The sequence below is a fragment of the Mesocricetus auratus genome, unplaced genomic scaffold (assembly GCF_017639785.1).
Source record: "Mesocricetus auratus isolate SY011 unplaced genomic scaffold, BCM_Maur_2.0 Super-Scaffold_100691, whole genome shotgun sequence".
Lineage (NCBI taxonomy): Eukaryota > Metazoa > Chordata > Mammalia > Rodentia > Cricetidae > Mesocricetus > Mesocricetus auratus.
The window spans coordinates 6,386,666-6,401,055 of NW_024429267.1; the positions used below are offsets into that span (position 1 = coordinate 6,386,666).

General features: G+C 35.7%; 1 protein-coding gene across 9 annotated transcripts in view; it reads left to right on the forward strand.

Moving 5' to 3' along the window:
* Window positions 1-14,390, forward strand: part of Herc1 (HECT and RLD domain containing E3 ubiquitin protein ligase family member 1) — a 162,023-nt gene that overhangs the window by 35,138 nt on the left and 112,495 nt on the right. For all 9 annotated transcript variants that reach the window (XM_040739487.1, XM_040739486.1, XM_040739492.1 and 6 more), the window contains exons 4-13: window positions 715-909; window positions 2,267-2,578; window positions 5,338-5,434; window positions 5,927-6,070; window positions 8,031-8,158; window positions 10,917-11,061; window positions 11,276-11,447; window positions 13,298-13,432; window positions 13,661-13,826; window positions 14,207-14,332. In XM_040739487.1, coding sequence (XP_040595421.1) covers window positions 715-909; window positions 2,267-2,578; window positions 5,338-5,434; window positions 5,927-6,070; window positions 8,031-8,158; window positions 10,917-11,061; window positions 11,276-11,447; window positions 13,298-13,432; window positions 13,661-13,826; window positions 14,207-14,332 — 1,620 coding nt within the window. The remainder of the gene's footprint in view (window positions 1-714; window positions 910-2,266; window positions 2,579-5,337; window positions 5,435-5,926; window positions 6,071-8,030; window positions 8,159-10,916; window positions 11,062-11,275; window positions 11,448-13,297; window positions 13,433-13,660; window positions 13,827-14,206; window positions 14,333-14,390) is intronic.

The window sequence follows — 14,390 nt, forward strand, 5'->3', positions numbered from 1 at the left end:
TGTGAAACAAGATTGTTTCTAACTTAAATAAAAAAAATATATAAATGGTCTACATAACACAGATAAATGACTTAAATGACCATTAGAGGAAAGCAGTTAATTATGATTTTTAACATTAGATGGATTATTTTCTACTCAAGCATGAAGAGTTGGCAGAAAGTTTTCATGAATGTCTTGTGTCCTTTGTCATTTCTGTATTTACTGTAATGACTGTGTTAAAGAATGTGCATATGACGCTAGACAATGATGGTGCACGCCTTTAAACCCAGCACTCAAGAGGCAGAGGTAGGTGGCTCTCACTTCCAGGTCAGCCTGATCTACAAAGAGAGTTCCAGGATAGCTAGGACTGTTACCAGAGAAACCCTGTCTTGAAAAACCACAAAAAAAAAAGAAAAAGAATGTGCATATAAAAAAAGGTAACATTGTGTCAAAGGTGATATTTTCTTCCTACTTTGTCTTTATGAACTTTGATTTTCTGTAAAGTGTATGTAATATCATTTTTTTATTTAAAAAGGCTTGATTGTATATTTTCCGTTTCCTATTTTAGTGATTTATTTTGTGCTAGTTAATATTCTAGCTATATGTATTTAAAACTGGATATGATGTTGTTAGATGTGAGTAGCTTAGAGTATTAGAAGTTAAGACAATTTCAGAGAATATGTAAAACCAGACTAACAACATATTGGTTATTTTGTATATTTAACTTTTTAATAGGTTTGTAGAATGGCTTCTGACTACTCAAGAACGTGTGCTAGCCCAGACAGCATTCAGACTGGTGATGCTCCCATTGTCTCTGAAACCTGTGAGGTGTATGTTTGGGGCAGCAATAGCAGCCATCAGTTGGTAGAAGGCACACAGGAGAAAATACTACAACCCAAACTAGCTCCCAGTTTCTCTGATGCTCAGACCGTAAGTTCTGTCTTCCTTGTGAACTGGTAGATAATGGGTGTGTGTATGTGTATTTCTATGTCTTAAGTAATGTTGAGTATATTTTTCAATGAGTAAAAATCCTTGATTTGAAGCCAGAAATGGTGGTACACGGGTACAAGCCTTTAATCCCAGCTCTTGGAGGAAGAGGCCGGTGGACCTTTGTGAGTTAGAAGCCAGCCTGGTCTGCAAAGTGAGTTCCAGGAGAAACCTTGTCTTGAAAAAAACAAAAAACAAAAAAACAAACAAACAAAAAAACAAAAAAAGGAAGGAAAAGAAAAAGAAATTGTTGATTGAACATTTATCTGTTATTTCTATATCACATCAGCTTTTCATATTAGCAGAAAAATACATTTTTTTTGTCTTTCATATCTTTGACACCATTTCTACACTCAGATATTAAATTGGGACCTAGATTTTTTTAAAAGCCTAATGAAGCAATGTTTGGTGGTAAACACCTTTAATGCTAGTACTCAGGAGGCAGAGCCTGCGCTACGTAAGTTTCAGGCCAACTATCACTACTAATGTGTTTCAAAATGCCAAATCCTAAAAACAAATAAAATAATGAATAAATAAACAAAAAGCCTAATGAATGGCATCAGGTTTAATTATTATATTCAACACAAGTAATACTTAAAATAAGAACTAGACTTTTTCCTTTCCAGATTGGTAGTTCATTGTGTTTTTCCCTCTATAGTCCAATGTAAAGCATTATATTTTATTTTCATTAGATTGTATTTTTTCCTTATGAGTATAGGACATGTGAATATATATTTTTATGTGAATGATTCTTGCTTTAATACACTCAAGGAATTTGTAGGAAATTTCCCTTCTCTACTTATAAGAAGATGATACAATTTTTACTTTGTTGTTTGATTTTTTTTGAGATTTATTTACTTTTATGTGTGAGGATGTTTTCCCGAATACTTGTCTGTGTACCATGTGAGTACAGTGCTCACGGAAGCAGAAAGAGAATGTCGAATCCCCTGGAGATGAAGTTAAAGACAGTTGAGACCTACTATACGGGTGCTGGAAATCAAACCAGCTTGGTTTTGGAAGAGCAGCTAGTGCTGTTAACCACTTAGGGACCTCTCCAACCCCATTGGTTCATTTTTGTTGTGCTCTGGTAGATAACCTGAAAAGATAGGTGAATTTGTGGTCAGCATGAAATCAATATAAAAATGCCACTTTGTTTTCTGCTTAATGCTCTCTGTGGAAGATAAGCCATTTTCTGCTCTGAATGATTTTCTTTCTGCCTTTTGATATACTTGACCTGAAGTATTATACTTCGACTCTCTCAAAACATTTTCTAACGTCAGACTCTGCTGTTCTTTTGTAGATTGAAGCTGGACAGTATTGTACTTTTGTCATTTCTACGGATGGCTCTGTTAGAGCTTGTGGTAAAGGCAGCTATGGAAGACTGGGCCTTGGAGATTCCAATAATCAGTCTACTTTAAAAAAGTTAACTTTTGAGCCTCATCGGTCCATTAAAAAAGTTTCATCATCTAAAGGTTCTGATGGTCACACTTTAGCTTTTACTACAGAAGGTGAAGTTTTCAGCTGGGGAGATGGTGACTATGGGAAACTGGGACATGGGAATAGTTCAACCCAGAAATATCCCAAGCTTATCCAGGGCCCACTACAGGGAAAGGTATGTGCTTTCTTGTGGGTTTAAAAATAATTAGATACAGTGGTGTAGTAATTGGCAATATTGGTTGGGTTTTGAGAGATTTTTTTCTGAGTCATCTCTTGTCTACTGCTCTGTCTTTTTGTGTGTCTGTATTATAGGTTTATAGAATGCCTTTATATGTGTCATTCAATTTTTCGTTCCTTTTAATTTCAACTTTAGTTCTTTACGTGTGTGGGAACATGTGAGATCAACCTTGGGTGTTGTTTCTAGGACAGCATTCCACTTTTAAGATTTATCTTTGGGGGGAGCCTGGACAGATGGCTCAGTGGCTAAGCATGTGTACTGCTCTTCAGAAGATCCACGTTCTGTTTCTACCCCCAATCTGGCGGCTCACAGCTACCCTGTAACACCAACTCCAAGGAGGATCGGTGTCCCTGGCCTCCATAGATACTTGCATGCACATGCACATGCCCTCCCCCATAATAAAAAAGTAACAAAAATGCATCTTTTAAAAAAGATGTATTTTACTAGGCAGTGGTGGCACACACCTTTAATCTCAGCAATTGGGAGGCAGAGGCAGGCAGATCTCTGTGAGTTTGAGGCCAGCCTGGTCTACAGAGTGAGTCCAGGATAGCCAGAGCTATACAGAGAAACCTTGTCTAATAAAACAACAACAAATAGATTTATTTTATGCATGTGGATGTTTTACTTGCATGTATGTGTGTGTACTATGTATATGCACACCTGATGCCTGAGGAAGATGTCATATTTCTTGGAACTGTGCAGGTGCTAGAAAGCAAACCCAGGTTCTCTCCAAGAGTAGCAAACTCTTTACAGCTCAGCCATCTCTCCAGTTCTTCTACCTTGTTTTTTGAGACAGGGTCTTACCAGTTAAGCTAAACTGGCTGGCTGTTGAGCCCTGGGATCCTCTTGTCTCCTTAGTTCCAGCCTGGGATTACAGACATGTGCCACCACTTCTGGCTTTTTACATGAGTTCTAGTGACTGAACTTGGGTTCTTATGTTTGCATGCACGAGAGACACTTGTGGACTGAGCCACCTCTCTGGCCCTTGAATGATGAGGCATTTAGAGTGGTTAAGTTATTGTCAAGAATCTCATGTAAATAATTGGTTCCAGAACTTTTTAATTTTGTTTGACTTTTTTATACAGAGGTAAGACTTAGGTGGTTTCTCTTTTAAGACTTAAATTTTTTGTAACAGACTACATGTAATAAATTTTTCCCATCATGAGATATATTCTCAACTGGCTATAAAATAAATACCACATAGCTATGGCTTTTACTATTTCAACTCACTCATCAACCCAAAAGCAATGTTCTTGTAACATCCCACTTTGTAAACTTGATAAGCAGCTCTGTAAACAGCAAATACTTGGTAAGGTATAGAGTGTGCTGGGTGTGGTAGCACACATCTGTAATTCCAGATAGCAACAGTTAGGATTGCCAGTTTGAGGGCAGTGAGCACCTCAGTGATGGAAAAGATATTGCATATGGAACTCTAAGGTGCTTTTGCTAAATGCTCTAAACAGTTGCGATTTTCTGGTTCTTTTAATATCTTCTTTCTTAATTCCATTGCTTTACTTATATTCTTTTAAATATCTCCTTTCTTTAACAGCATAGTTTAAATGTCATGATGGAAAAATTACATTTTAAGTTAATTTACAATGAAAATCTTAGAATTTATCACTGCTTAGAATATATTAGGTATTCACATTTTAAAAACTGAGTCTTATATTTAAGTTTCTTTGTGAATTCTCACTTCTGGAGGTTAAAAAGACAGAGTTATTGGTGCTGACTTTTTCTTCTGTATGCTTTTTTTTTCTTAGTAGTTGATAATACTGATCAATGTAAGAAGGTATAAGTGATCCTTGGGGTATATTGTTATATGTTCTTACTGCATTGATTCAGCTAGTCCAGTGGTTCTTAACTTGTGGGTCGCCACCCATTTGGGGGTTGAATGACCATTTCACAGGTGTGTTGCCCAAAACCATTGGAAAACACAGATATTTACATTATGATTCATGACTATAGCAAAATTACAATTATTAATTAACACTGAAAATAATTTTATGGTTGTGGGGCCGCCATATTACAAATAACTATTAAAGGATGGCAGCATTAGGAAGGTAGAAAACCACTATACTAATTAAAGATAATTTCTTGCCGGGCGGTGGTGGCGCACGCCTTTAATCCCAGCACTCGGGAGGCAGAGGCAGGCGGATCTCTGTGAGTTCGAGGCCGGGCTGGACCGATAGCCTCCAAAACAATACAGAGAAACCCTGTCTCGTAAAAACCAAAAAAAAAAAAAAAAAAAAAAAAAAAAGATAATTTCTTGATTTCAAAAAGGACTATGAGAAGTTTAATGTGAGCTTATATTCTAATTATATTGCTAATAACAAGTATCTTTTGAGTTACTTATGTAATAAGTTTTCCTTGGTCAGTGAAGACCAGAGGTTTTATGTTAATTTTAGATTTAAAAAGTTGCCATTGTTTCCTGTTGCACTCTCTCCAACTCCTTCAGTAAAGACTTGATTGATGCTATAGCATTCCTGTTAGTGATCAGTCTTTGCCCTCTTTTATGGATCAAAGCTGGGGTTTCAGGGCTCAGTGACTTAAGAGACTCACTTAAGTGATTGCTTAGTCAGTAGCCTTGGTTCTCATAATGACTCCTACATGAGTTGTGAGTAATAATGCCTTTGATGTCCCTGTGTGTATATGGTTAGTGTTTATATGCTTATCAGATTTACTTATGTGCAATCCAGGTAGTTGTTTGTGTGTCAGCTGGATACAGACATAGTGCTGCTGTCACAGAGGATGGTGAATTATATACATGGGGTGAAGGAGACTTTGGAAGATTAGGTAAGAATTTGGAATTATTCACCCACAGCAGAAATGACCAGTTACTAAGAACTAGTGACTATAGAGTTCATAGGCCATTTATTTTACTAGTTTTAAATTCAAAGTTAGTTGTATTTCTATAGATAATTTTGCCTGGATTCTGGTGCTGTTCAGATGTAATGAAATCTGTAAGTATTGTAACCAGGCACTGTAGTTTCATAAATAAGAAACATAACATCCTGACCCTGAAGTTTATAATGTAGTGGTCAGTTAAAACAACTTAACAAGGATGTGTTATTAGATTAAGGTAAGTACTGTGGCAGAAGCTTAGAAAGCTCTAATGCCTTGTTAATGAGCCTGTCTCCCCCAGGTGGGGAGCAGCCTACGAGACTGATAGAGCAGGTAGAGATGCCTCTCTTATTTGTATCTAATTGCATTTATAATAACTGATAGCATAGTACTCTTGTGAAATTGGGGAAAAGGAATTAACATTATTTCTGTGTTTTATCTAAGGTCACGGAGATAGTAATAGCCGTAACATTCCAACATTAGTAAAAGACATTAGCAATGTAGGAGAAGTTTCTTGTGGAAGTTCACATACAATTGCATTGTCCAAAGATGGAAGAACTGTGTGGTCTTTTGGAGGAGGAGACAATGGTATGTAAAAGAAAAATTTGGTAGCTTTGGACTTTTTTTCTTCTTAAAAATTAAACAAAAAAACTTTCAAGTTATGTATACTTAGTATAAAAAATAAAAGGTAGATGAACAGACATAAAAACAAATTGTTTCTTTCAAATAAAATGTTATTTTAGCCATTGTTAACACATTGGTAGACAGGTATATGTAAATGTATGTACATATATACATACCTGTTTTGAAAAAGCCAAAGTAGGCCTATGTAATTCATATATACTATTTTATAACTTTTTGGCTCTAATGTAGCAATATTTTATGGATATCAATAAAGATGTGACTAAATTAATTTTTAAAAGGACTAAAGTACTATTACATTTGTCTGTAGGACAGCTTATAAAATAAATTTCTCATTATGGAGTTGCAAGATGTCCCCCATGTTTTTTTGGCATTAAAATCAGTGCTTTCTTTCCCTGTCCTACAACATGGGGAAACAAGGAAGACTGTCAGGAAGTCAGACAAAACAAATCTCTGCAGTGAGTGAGCAGATTTATATCCATTTTAATTAGTTGCTCTGTCATCTGTCTGAATGCTAACTTGTTCACATAGATCAGTAGTACTAGGTAAGAAAAGTAAGATTTTGGTCAGGTACAGTGACTCTCTCCTGCTGATGTCCCAGAATTTACAATACTGAAGCAAGAGGGCTTAAAGTTAGAGACTAGCAAGGCCTTGTCTCAAAATGCAAAAACTAAACCAAACAAAAATGATAACTTAAAAAATAAATTAAGAGGTAAAAATAATATAATTTAATTTACAATCATTTTCCAAGTTTTCTATTTTATGAACTGTTGATTCTTCTTTAACCTTTTAAAAATTATGTAAACTGCCAGCACATTTTTCCTTTTTTGAAACAAGGTTTTACTATGTATCCCTTTCTGTCCTGAAATTCACTGTGTAGACCAGCCTGGCCTCAAAATCTTTTTTATTTTTATTGTTATGTTTTTTTGTTTTGTTTTGAAAAAAGGATCTCTCTGTGTAGAACAGACTGGCCTTGATATCACAGAGATCTGCCTGCTTCTGCTTCCCAGGTACTATTTAAATCAGAGGCGTGCACCACTGTTCCTGGCTTGGCCTCAAACTCTTAAACCTCTTGTCCCCCAAATGCTGCTTTTCTTTCCTTCTTTCTATTTTCAAAGACTGGGTCTGGCTGTGTGACATTAGATTTGCAGCTATTCTTCTGCCTCTGTTTTTTTGAGTAATAGAATTATAAACCTGTGTTACAATGCCTGGTTAGCCTGTCAACACATTAAAAGTTAGAAATACAGACATTGGTGAGATGGCTTAGTGGTTTAGAGCACTTGCTGCTCTTTCAGAGGAGTTTGGTATCTAGTGTCCATATAAGCAACTTGTAACTACCTATAGCTCCAGGGGATCCCACTCCCTCTCTGGCCTCTCTGGGAACCCACATACACATGTATATATTCCTGCGTCAATAAAAATAAAATAAGGGCTGGAAAGATGGCTCAGTGGTTAAGAGCTGGTTAGAACTACACTTCTGGGGTATTTGAGTTTGATTCCCAGAACCCATATCAGGTGTCTCACAACTCTAGTTCCAGGGATCCAAAACCTCTGATCTCCCCCCCCCCCACACAACTAAAAATAAAATAAAAACTTTAATTCTTTTAATTCTAAAAAAGAAAACAGACATAAGACTTAAAGGGGGACAAATAAAATATTTTCTATCTCTTTAAAGTAGTTTTTATTGGTTGAGAATAAGATACAAAAGGTAATTAGTTGTTGATGGTTAACTTTCTTGAAACAGACATGTTCATTTGTTAATACCCTCTACTATCAGGAACAGGTTTCTATGTCTATCTGGTCATTGCTATAAAAATTAAAGTACTTTATTAACTTTAGTGCTTAAAAAGAACAGGCTTAAAATTTTTGCTTAAGTTGAATATGGTTTTCATTTTTATGTATGTAGGCAAACTTGGCCATGGTGATACCAACAGAGTATATAAACCCAAAGTTATCGAAGCTTTACAAGGAATGTTTATTCGCAAAGTTTGTGCTGGGAGCCAGTCTTCACTTGCTTTGACATCAACAGGGCAGGTAAGACTAAGGAATGAGTATAAAAAAGAGTATTTCAATGGACTAGGTAACTGAAAAGGTGATAACTTGAAATTTAGAATTAAAAGAAAAACATTTAAGGCAATTTATTGTGATGAAAATACTATTTTGTTTCAAGTGTAGTAAATGAAAAGGAGCCAGGCTTTCTTACCTTCTTGTATGACTTGGATACATTTTCTTTCATTCCTCTGTTCTTTGAAGTTTATTTAATAAATTCATTTAGTGCTGAGAAACCTTTAAGCCTTTTGCCCAAATCATTGAGGCACCTTGAAGACTCTTTCCTGTTACAGAATAGTGGGGGAACACAAAACAAAAAACTTGAGGGGAACAATGATATGAACTGAAAAGTAAGATGATCAAAAAAGTGGGTAAAGAGAACTCCGGCAGATGGAAAGTGTGGCGGTACCAAGAGGACCAGGCCCAGTGAGGAACAGTGACAATGTTTCCCTCCTGGTGTTCAGCAGCCACTTTGGCCTCCAACGTAGGAGCCCATTGTATGCCAGGACAAAGTAGATGACCAGCAAAGCAGACATTTATATTTATTTTAGTTATTCTTTGAAAGATGAGTGTTTCATATGCTGAAAAAATCCAATACAGACTTTTATTTTATTATAAAGTCAGTTACATAGTTAAAAACTGGTATAAATATGTATAAATTTCATGTGTTCCTCACAGTGGGTTTTGTAGTAATAATCTATGGATTGAAATCAAGAAGTGCTCACTTACTTGATTTATAGCCAGAGGCAAGTCTGAGACCCCTCAGTGTCATATGCTTCTTTTTTATGAGAGAGGAAATCATTTCTGCTTTGTGTACCAGATGGTTGTGTAAGAGAATTATTTGAATCTAAAGTTCTTATGTTTAACTGTTGGTAGTAAATAGTAAGCAGTAAATCTGTTACATTATATTCTAAAGGAATTTGCAAATTCTTTAGTATGTATATTTACAAAAAACAAAGCAGGAGGAGATCTTTGATGAGCCATTCTGTTACTATTAGACCTGTGGAGCTTTTCACTCCATCTGTCTCTCAGTTCCCTCAGGCCACTCGGTGCTAATTTTCTACTAAATGTAACTCTGATATTTTAATGCAGGTATTATATATATATATTTACAGCATGATATAATACCTAAAATGTAAGACAAGTACTCTTTTTGTGTGTTGTAGTTTTAGGGATCAAACCCAGGACATTTTGCATGCTAAGAAAGTATTGTACCAACTGAGGTACAAATATTCTTAATCTTGTTCTCAGCAAAAAGCATATTCAAAAGAAAACTGAAAGGACTTTACTGAATACTAGTATTATATTGGACTTGGAGTCATTTAGAGTCTCAGTAATATTTCCCTCCATGTGTTTAGTTCCTAATCTTTGTTTGAATAGGCTTTTGCTGTACTGGAATTTTCTTTTATCTTTATTTCTCTTAAGTATATTTTCTGATATTTGGTATAAATATATGGTCTTCTGTTTTGATGAAGACATCTAACCTGTTCTTACTGGTCTTTTCTAAAATAATTTGAAGACAAAACAAAAATAATAACTATAGCAGAAAAGGCCTTCATGGTATAAAGATAAGAGTGAATATAATCAATTGAAAGAAAAAGTCATTCAGTTTGCTGATTGTTCAGTTTGGATTGTCAAATTGGCAGTCATTCTTCCTTTCATTCTCCTCTTCGGACATCTTTTCCTGGACAGCCTAAGTCAACAACTTCTCATTTTGTTATTAATTAGCAACAAGTAAAGGTGTTCAGGGGAGCTATCTGACTGCTGCTTCACATATTCTTTGTGAGTGATAGTTAAAACCAGTTTTGTGGTTTACATTATCAATTTTATCATTTCTCGGTAAAGTCTGCCATGTAAGAAACATATAAGTAGAATGTTTGTTTTTGTTTTTGTTTTGGGTTTTCGAGACATGATGTCTGTGATAACCCTGGCTGTCCTAGAATTTGCGCTGTAGATTAGGCTGGCCTCAATCTCAAAGATCACCTTGACTCAGCCTTCTGAATGCCTGTGTCACCACTGTCTGACAAAAATTAGAAATTTTAAGATAATATTTTCATAACTGCTTAGATTGGACAGTATTAGCCAAGTGCAAGCCAGTTAGTAGTAACTTTACAGAGGATCTCCTATCTTTCATTTTACCTGTGGTCAGTTTATTTTCATCTCACAGCTGCACAGCTGCTCATCTGTTTATATATTGGGTGTTTAAAGACAGCACAAAAAATGACTTTTTTCTTTTTTTCTTATTTTAAATAGTATTTTCTCCCCCCCACATTTCTTTCTTTATTTCTTTTTTCTTTTTGGTTTTCCACAACAGGATTTGGAACTTACTCTGTAGGCCAGATCTGTCCCAATCTGCTTCCTGAGTGCTGGGATCAAAGGTGTGCACCACCACAGCTTGTATATTTTTTTCTAATGAAACAAGCAAGGTGCAGATATTTGCTAAGAAATACTGTTAATTATCTTAGTTGTACTAATGGTTTAATATTTCTAGTTTTTATGTCTATATTTTAGAGAGGATTGCTTGGACAGTGAGGGTGGGCATGGTCAGGTGGGGGGCAGCTAGGGCTGGTATGTTTGTTTCTCAGCTGCCTCATTGATGAGTCTCCTGAGAGTTCCATAACCATCTTTAAAATGATCAAATAATACTATTTTAATACCAGACAGTTACCACACTCCTTGATAGTCTTAATTAGTAGTCTACTTGTTTTTGGAATTGATGTGTTCTGTATTTCTGTCTTTTCAGGTCTATGCTTGGGGCTGTGGGGCTTGTCTAGGTTGTGGTTCTTCTGAAGCTACTGCTTTGAGACCCAAGCTCATTGAAGAATTGGCTGCCACAAGAATAGTTGACATTTCTATTGGAGATAGTCATTGTTTATCTCTTTCTCATGGTAAAGTACTGTTTATTTGTTTTAATATTTTTAGGTAACATCTTTATAGCCTAACTTGATAGCACAAACTTGAAATCCTCCTGTTTTAGCCTTCTTAGTGCAGGGCTTACAGGTGTTTTAAGTCATTTGTTTTTAAAGAAGTGTTATCAATTATTCTTTTTCTTAAAGGTATTACATTTAAATTTAACTTTTATGCCTTATGTCTTACTTTTAGATAACGAAGTTTATGCCTGGGGCAATAACTCCATGGGGCAGTGTGGCCAGGGAAATTCCACAGGTCCTATTACTAAACCAAAGAAAGTGAGTGGCTTAGATGGCATAGCTATTCAGCAGATCTCAGCTGGAACATCACATAGTTTGGCATGGACTGCTCTCCCTAGGGACAGGTAAATGCTATGTTTAAACATTCTTGTGAGTTCTTAAAATAATATTTTTATAAATTTATTTTAAGACTATGACTTGTCTATTGAGTCAACATTATACAATATACTTCAGAAATTGAATAGTTAAATTTAATAGTAGTAATAATGCTGATAAGCATATTCAAATTAATTTCTAAATAGTACAGATTTTGATAGAGGTATATTTGATTTCATGCTTAACAGAATAACACATAGAGCTCTAAAATAAAAATAAGATACATACCACTCAACTGTTGTTTGTTTATAACATATCATGTAGGGGTCCAGGTGGCATTGGGAAGGAATATTGTATTTATCCTAAGATGTCTTTCTTTTTAAAATTTTACATGTGAAAAGTAAACAGGCCACCTATAGCTCTTCATTGACAAAAGTTTTTGTGTGAACTCATATGTTAATTTTTTTTTTTTTTTTTTTTTTTTGGTTTTACGAGACAGGGTTTCTCTGTATTGTTTTGGAGGCTATCGGTCCAGCCCGGCCTCGAACTCACAGAGATCCGCCTGCCTCTGCCTCCCGAGTGCTGGGATTAAAGGCGTGCGCCACCATCGCCGGGCCTCATGTTAATTTAAAGTCATTTAGATTTTACATTATCAAGCAAGTATTATTTATGTAGCTAATTGTGTTAATATCTTTCCCTATAATAGCAAATTATATAAACACCTTAAAAGGGTAAAGGATTTGCTTTGGTGTACATATATCAGTCCATGCTCTTTTGTCTTCATTGCCCTGAGCCTGAAGTAAGTCAGAACATTATAGCAGAGTAGCCACTTCTTTTCAATATTGGATTCACCAGCTTGGACCAAGCCTTCAACTGATGATTTTTTGGGCAGAACATTTCATATGCAACCTTTCAAGAGTGTAACAGTAGTATTAATAAATTTAGAGATCAGTTTAATGTGATTTTTTTTTTCAAGACAGGGTTTTTCTGTGTAGTTTTGTAGGCCAGGCTGGCCTCGAACTCATAGAGATCTGCTTGCTTCTGCCCTCCGAGTTCTGGGATTAAAGGTGTGTGTCACCACTACCCAGGCAAGTTTAATGTGATTTTTAAGATTAACTTATATATATATATATATATATATATATATATACTACTTAAAGTATATATAATTTCTAACATTGACTCTGTTACCATAGAAATGGTATTTAGATCCCTTTTCATCTACATATTGAGGTTACATATATTTCAAAAGCAAGAAGCTGTATTTAAGATACTTTTCTTAATTTAAGAGCCAGGTGCTACAGTACATGTCTTTAATCTTGGTGCTTAGGTTGTGGTGGTATGTGTTCATGGATCTCTATAGTTCACTGTCTGGCCTATTTAGCCAAATTAATGAGCTCCAGGTTAATTAAAAGACCTTGTCTCCCCCCCACCAAAAAAAAAAAAGATGAAGAGTGACTAAGGAAGATACTGGATATCGACCTCTGCTCTCCACAAACATGTATACCCATACTCCCACATGTACACACACACACACACACACACACACACACACACACACACACACACACACACACACACACAGAGCTAAATGTTTCTGTATCTAGAGGAAATTAACTAAGATCAGAACTAGGCTTTATTGGTTTAAACATTAGTTTAACTTCATTGCTCTTTGTCTAGTTGGTTTTGCAAAACAAAATAAATTACTCCAAAATGGTAAAAAGAAAAAACAAAACAAAACAAACAAACAAAAAAACACAGTGGCTATACTTTTAAATCAAGGAACCTCCCCAATCCCCATGTCTTGTTTTTTGTTCTTGATCATGTATAGAGGTTTCATTATAAGTCTTTTGGATGCTTTTCTTATGCTTTCTTCTAGACAAGTTGTTGCATGGCACCGGCCTTATTGTGTAGATCTTGAAGAGAGTACCTTCTCACATCTTCGTTCCTTTCTTGAGAGATACTGTGATAAAATAAACAGTGAGATTCCTCCATTGCCTTTCCCTTCATCAAGGTGTGTTGTAGATATGTATTAATTACTCTTTAAATTTTGACTTCATTCTTTTTTGTTTTCCTCAAAATTACATGAGTCTTTATAAGCTAAACTTTTAATAACTTCTTAGGTTCATAAATATGTTTTAAAAATTATCATTGGTAATTATTGATAAAAAAATGTTACCCAAACTGGGTATCACATTTATTTTTGTGCTTCAGAAATTCATAAAAGCTTGTTTTATTTCAGGGAACACCATAATTTTCTTAAGCTATGCCTGAAGTTGCTTTCAAATCACCTTGCTCTGGCCCTTGCAGGAGGGGTAGCTACCAGTATTCTTGGGAGACAGGCAGGTCCACTTCGAAATTTACTCTTCAGGCTGATGGACTCAACTGTCCCAGATGAAATCCAAGAGGTAAGAGAAGAGAATCTATTGTCTGAAGCTTTAGCTCGATGGTATATTCAGCTATACTCAATTGCAGGGTTCCCCTGTGTAGCTCTGGCTGTCCTGGAACACACTCTGTAGACCAGACTGGCCTCAAACTCACGGAGAATCACCTCTCTTGGCCTCTTGAGTTCTGGGAGTAAATGCATGTGCCACCACATCCAGCAGATGTTCTTAAACCCTCTAAATTAAAGAAAGACTTACATATTTTCAGTCTTCATGTGACACTTTCAGACTTGTATAATCCTAACAGTTAGTGCATTCACTTTTCATATGTTGCTATTAAAAAGAGAAGATCTCAGCTGATCAATGCACTTTTTCTTTTTTGTTGTTTTGTTTTTGATTATTAGGTGGTAATTGAAACACTGTCAGTGGGAGCAACCATGCTGCTACCTCCATTACGAGAACGGATGGAATTACTTCATTCTCTTTTACCCCAAGGACCTGATAGATGGGAAAGCTTATCCAAAGGACAGGTAAGCCTTTGCATGTAGATAAAAACAGTCACACTGTGGGAAATTGGACTGAGAAGAA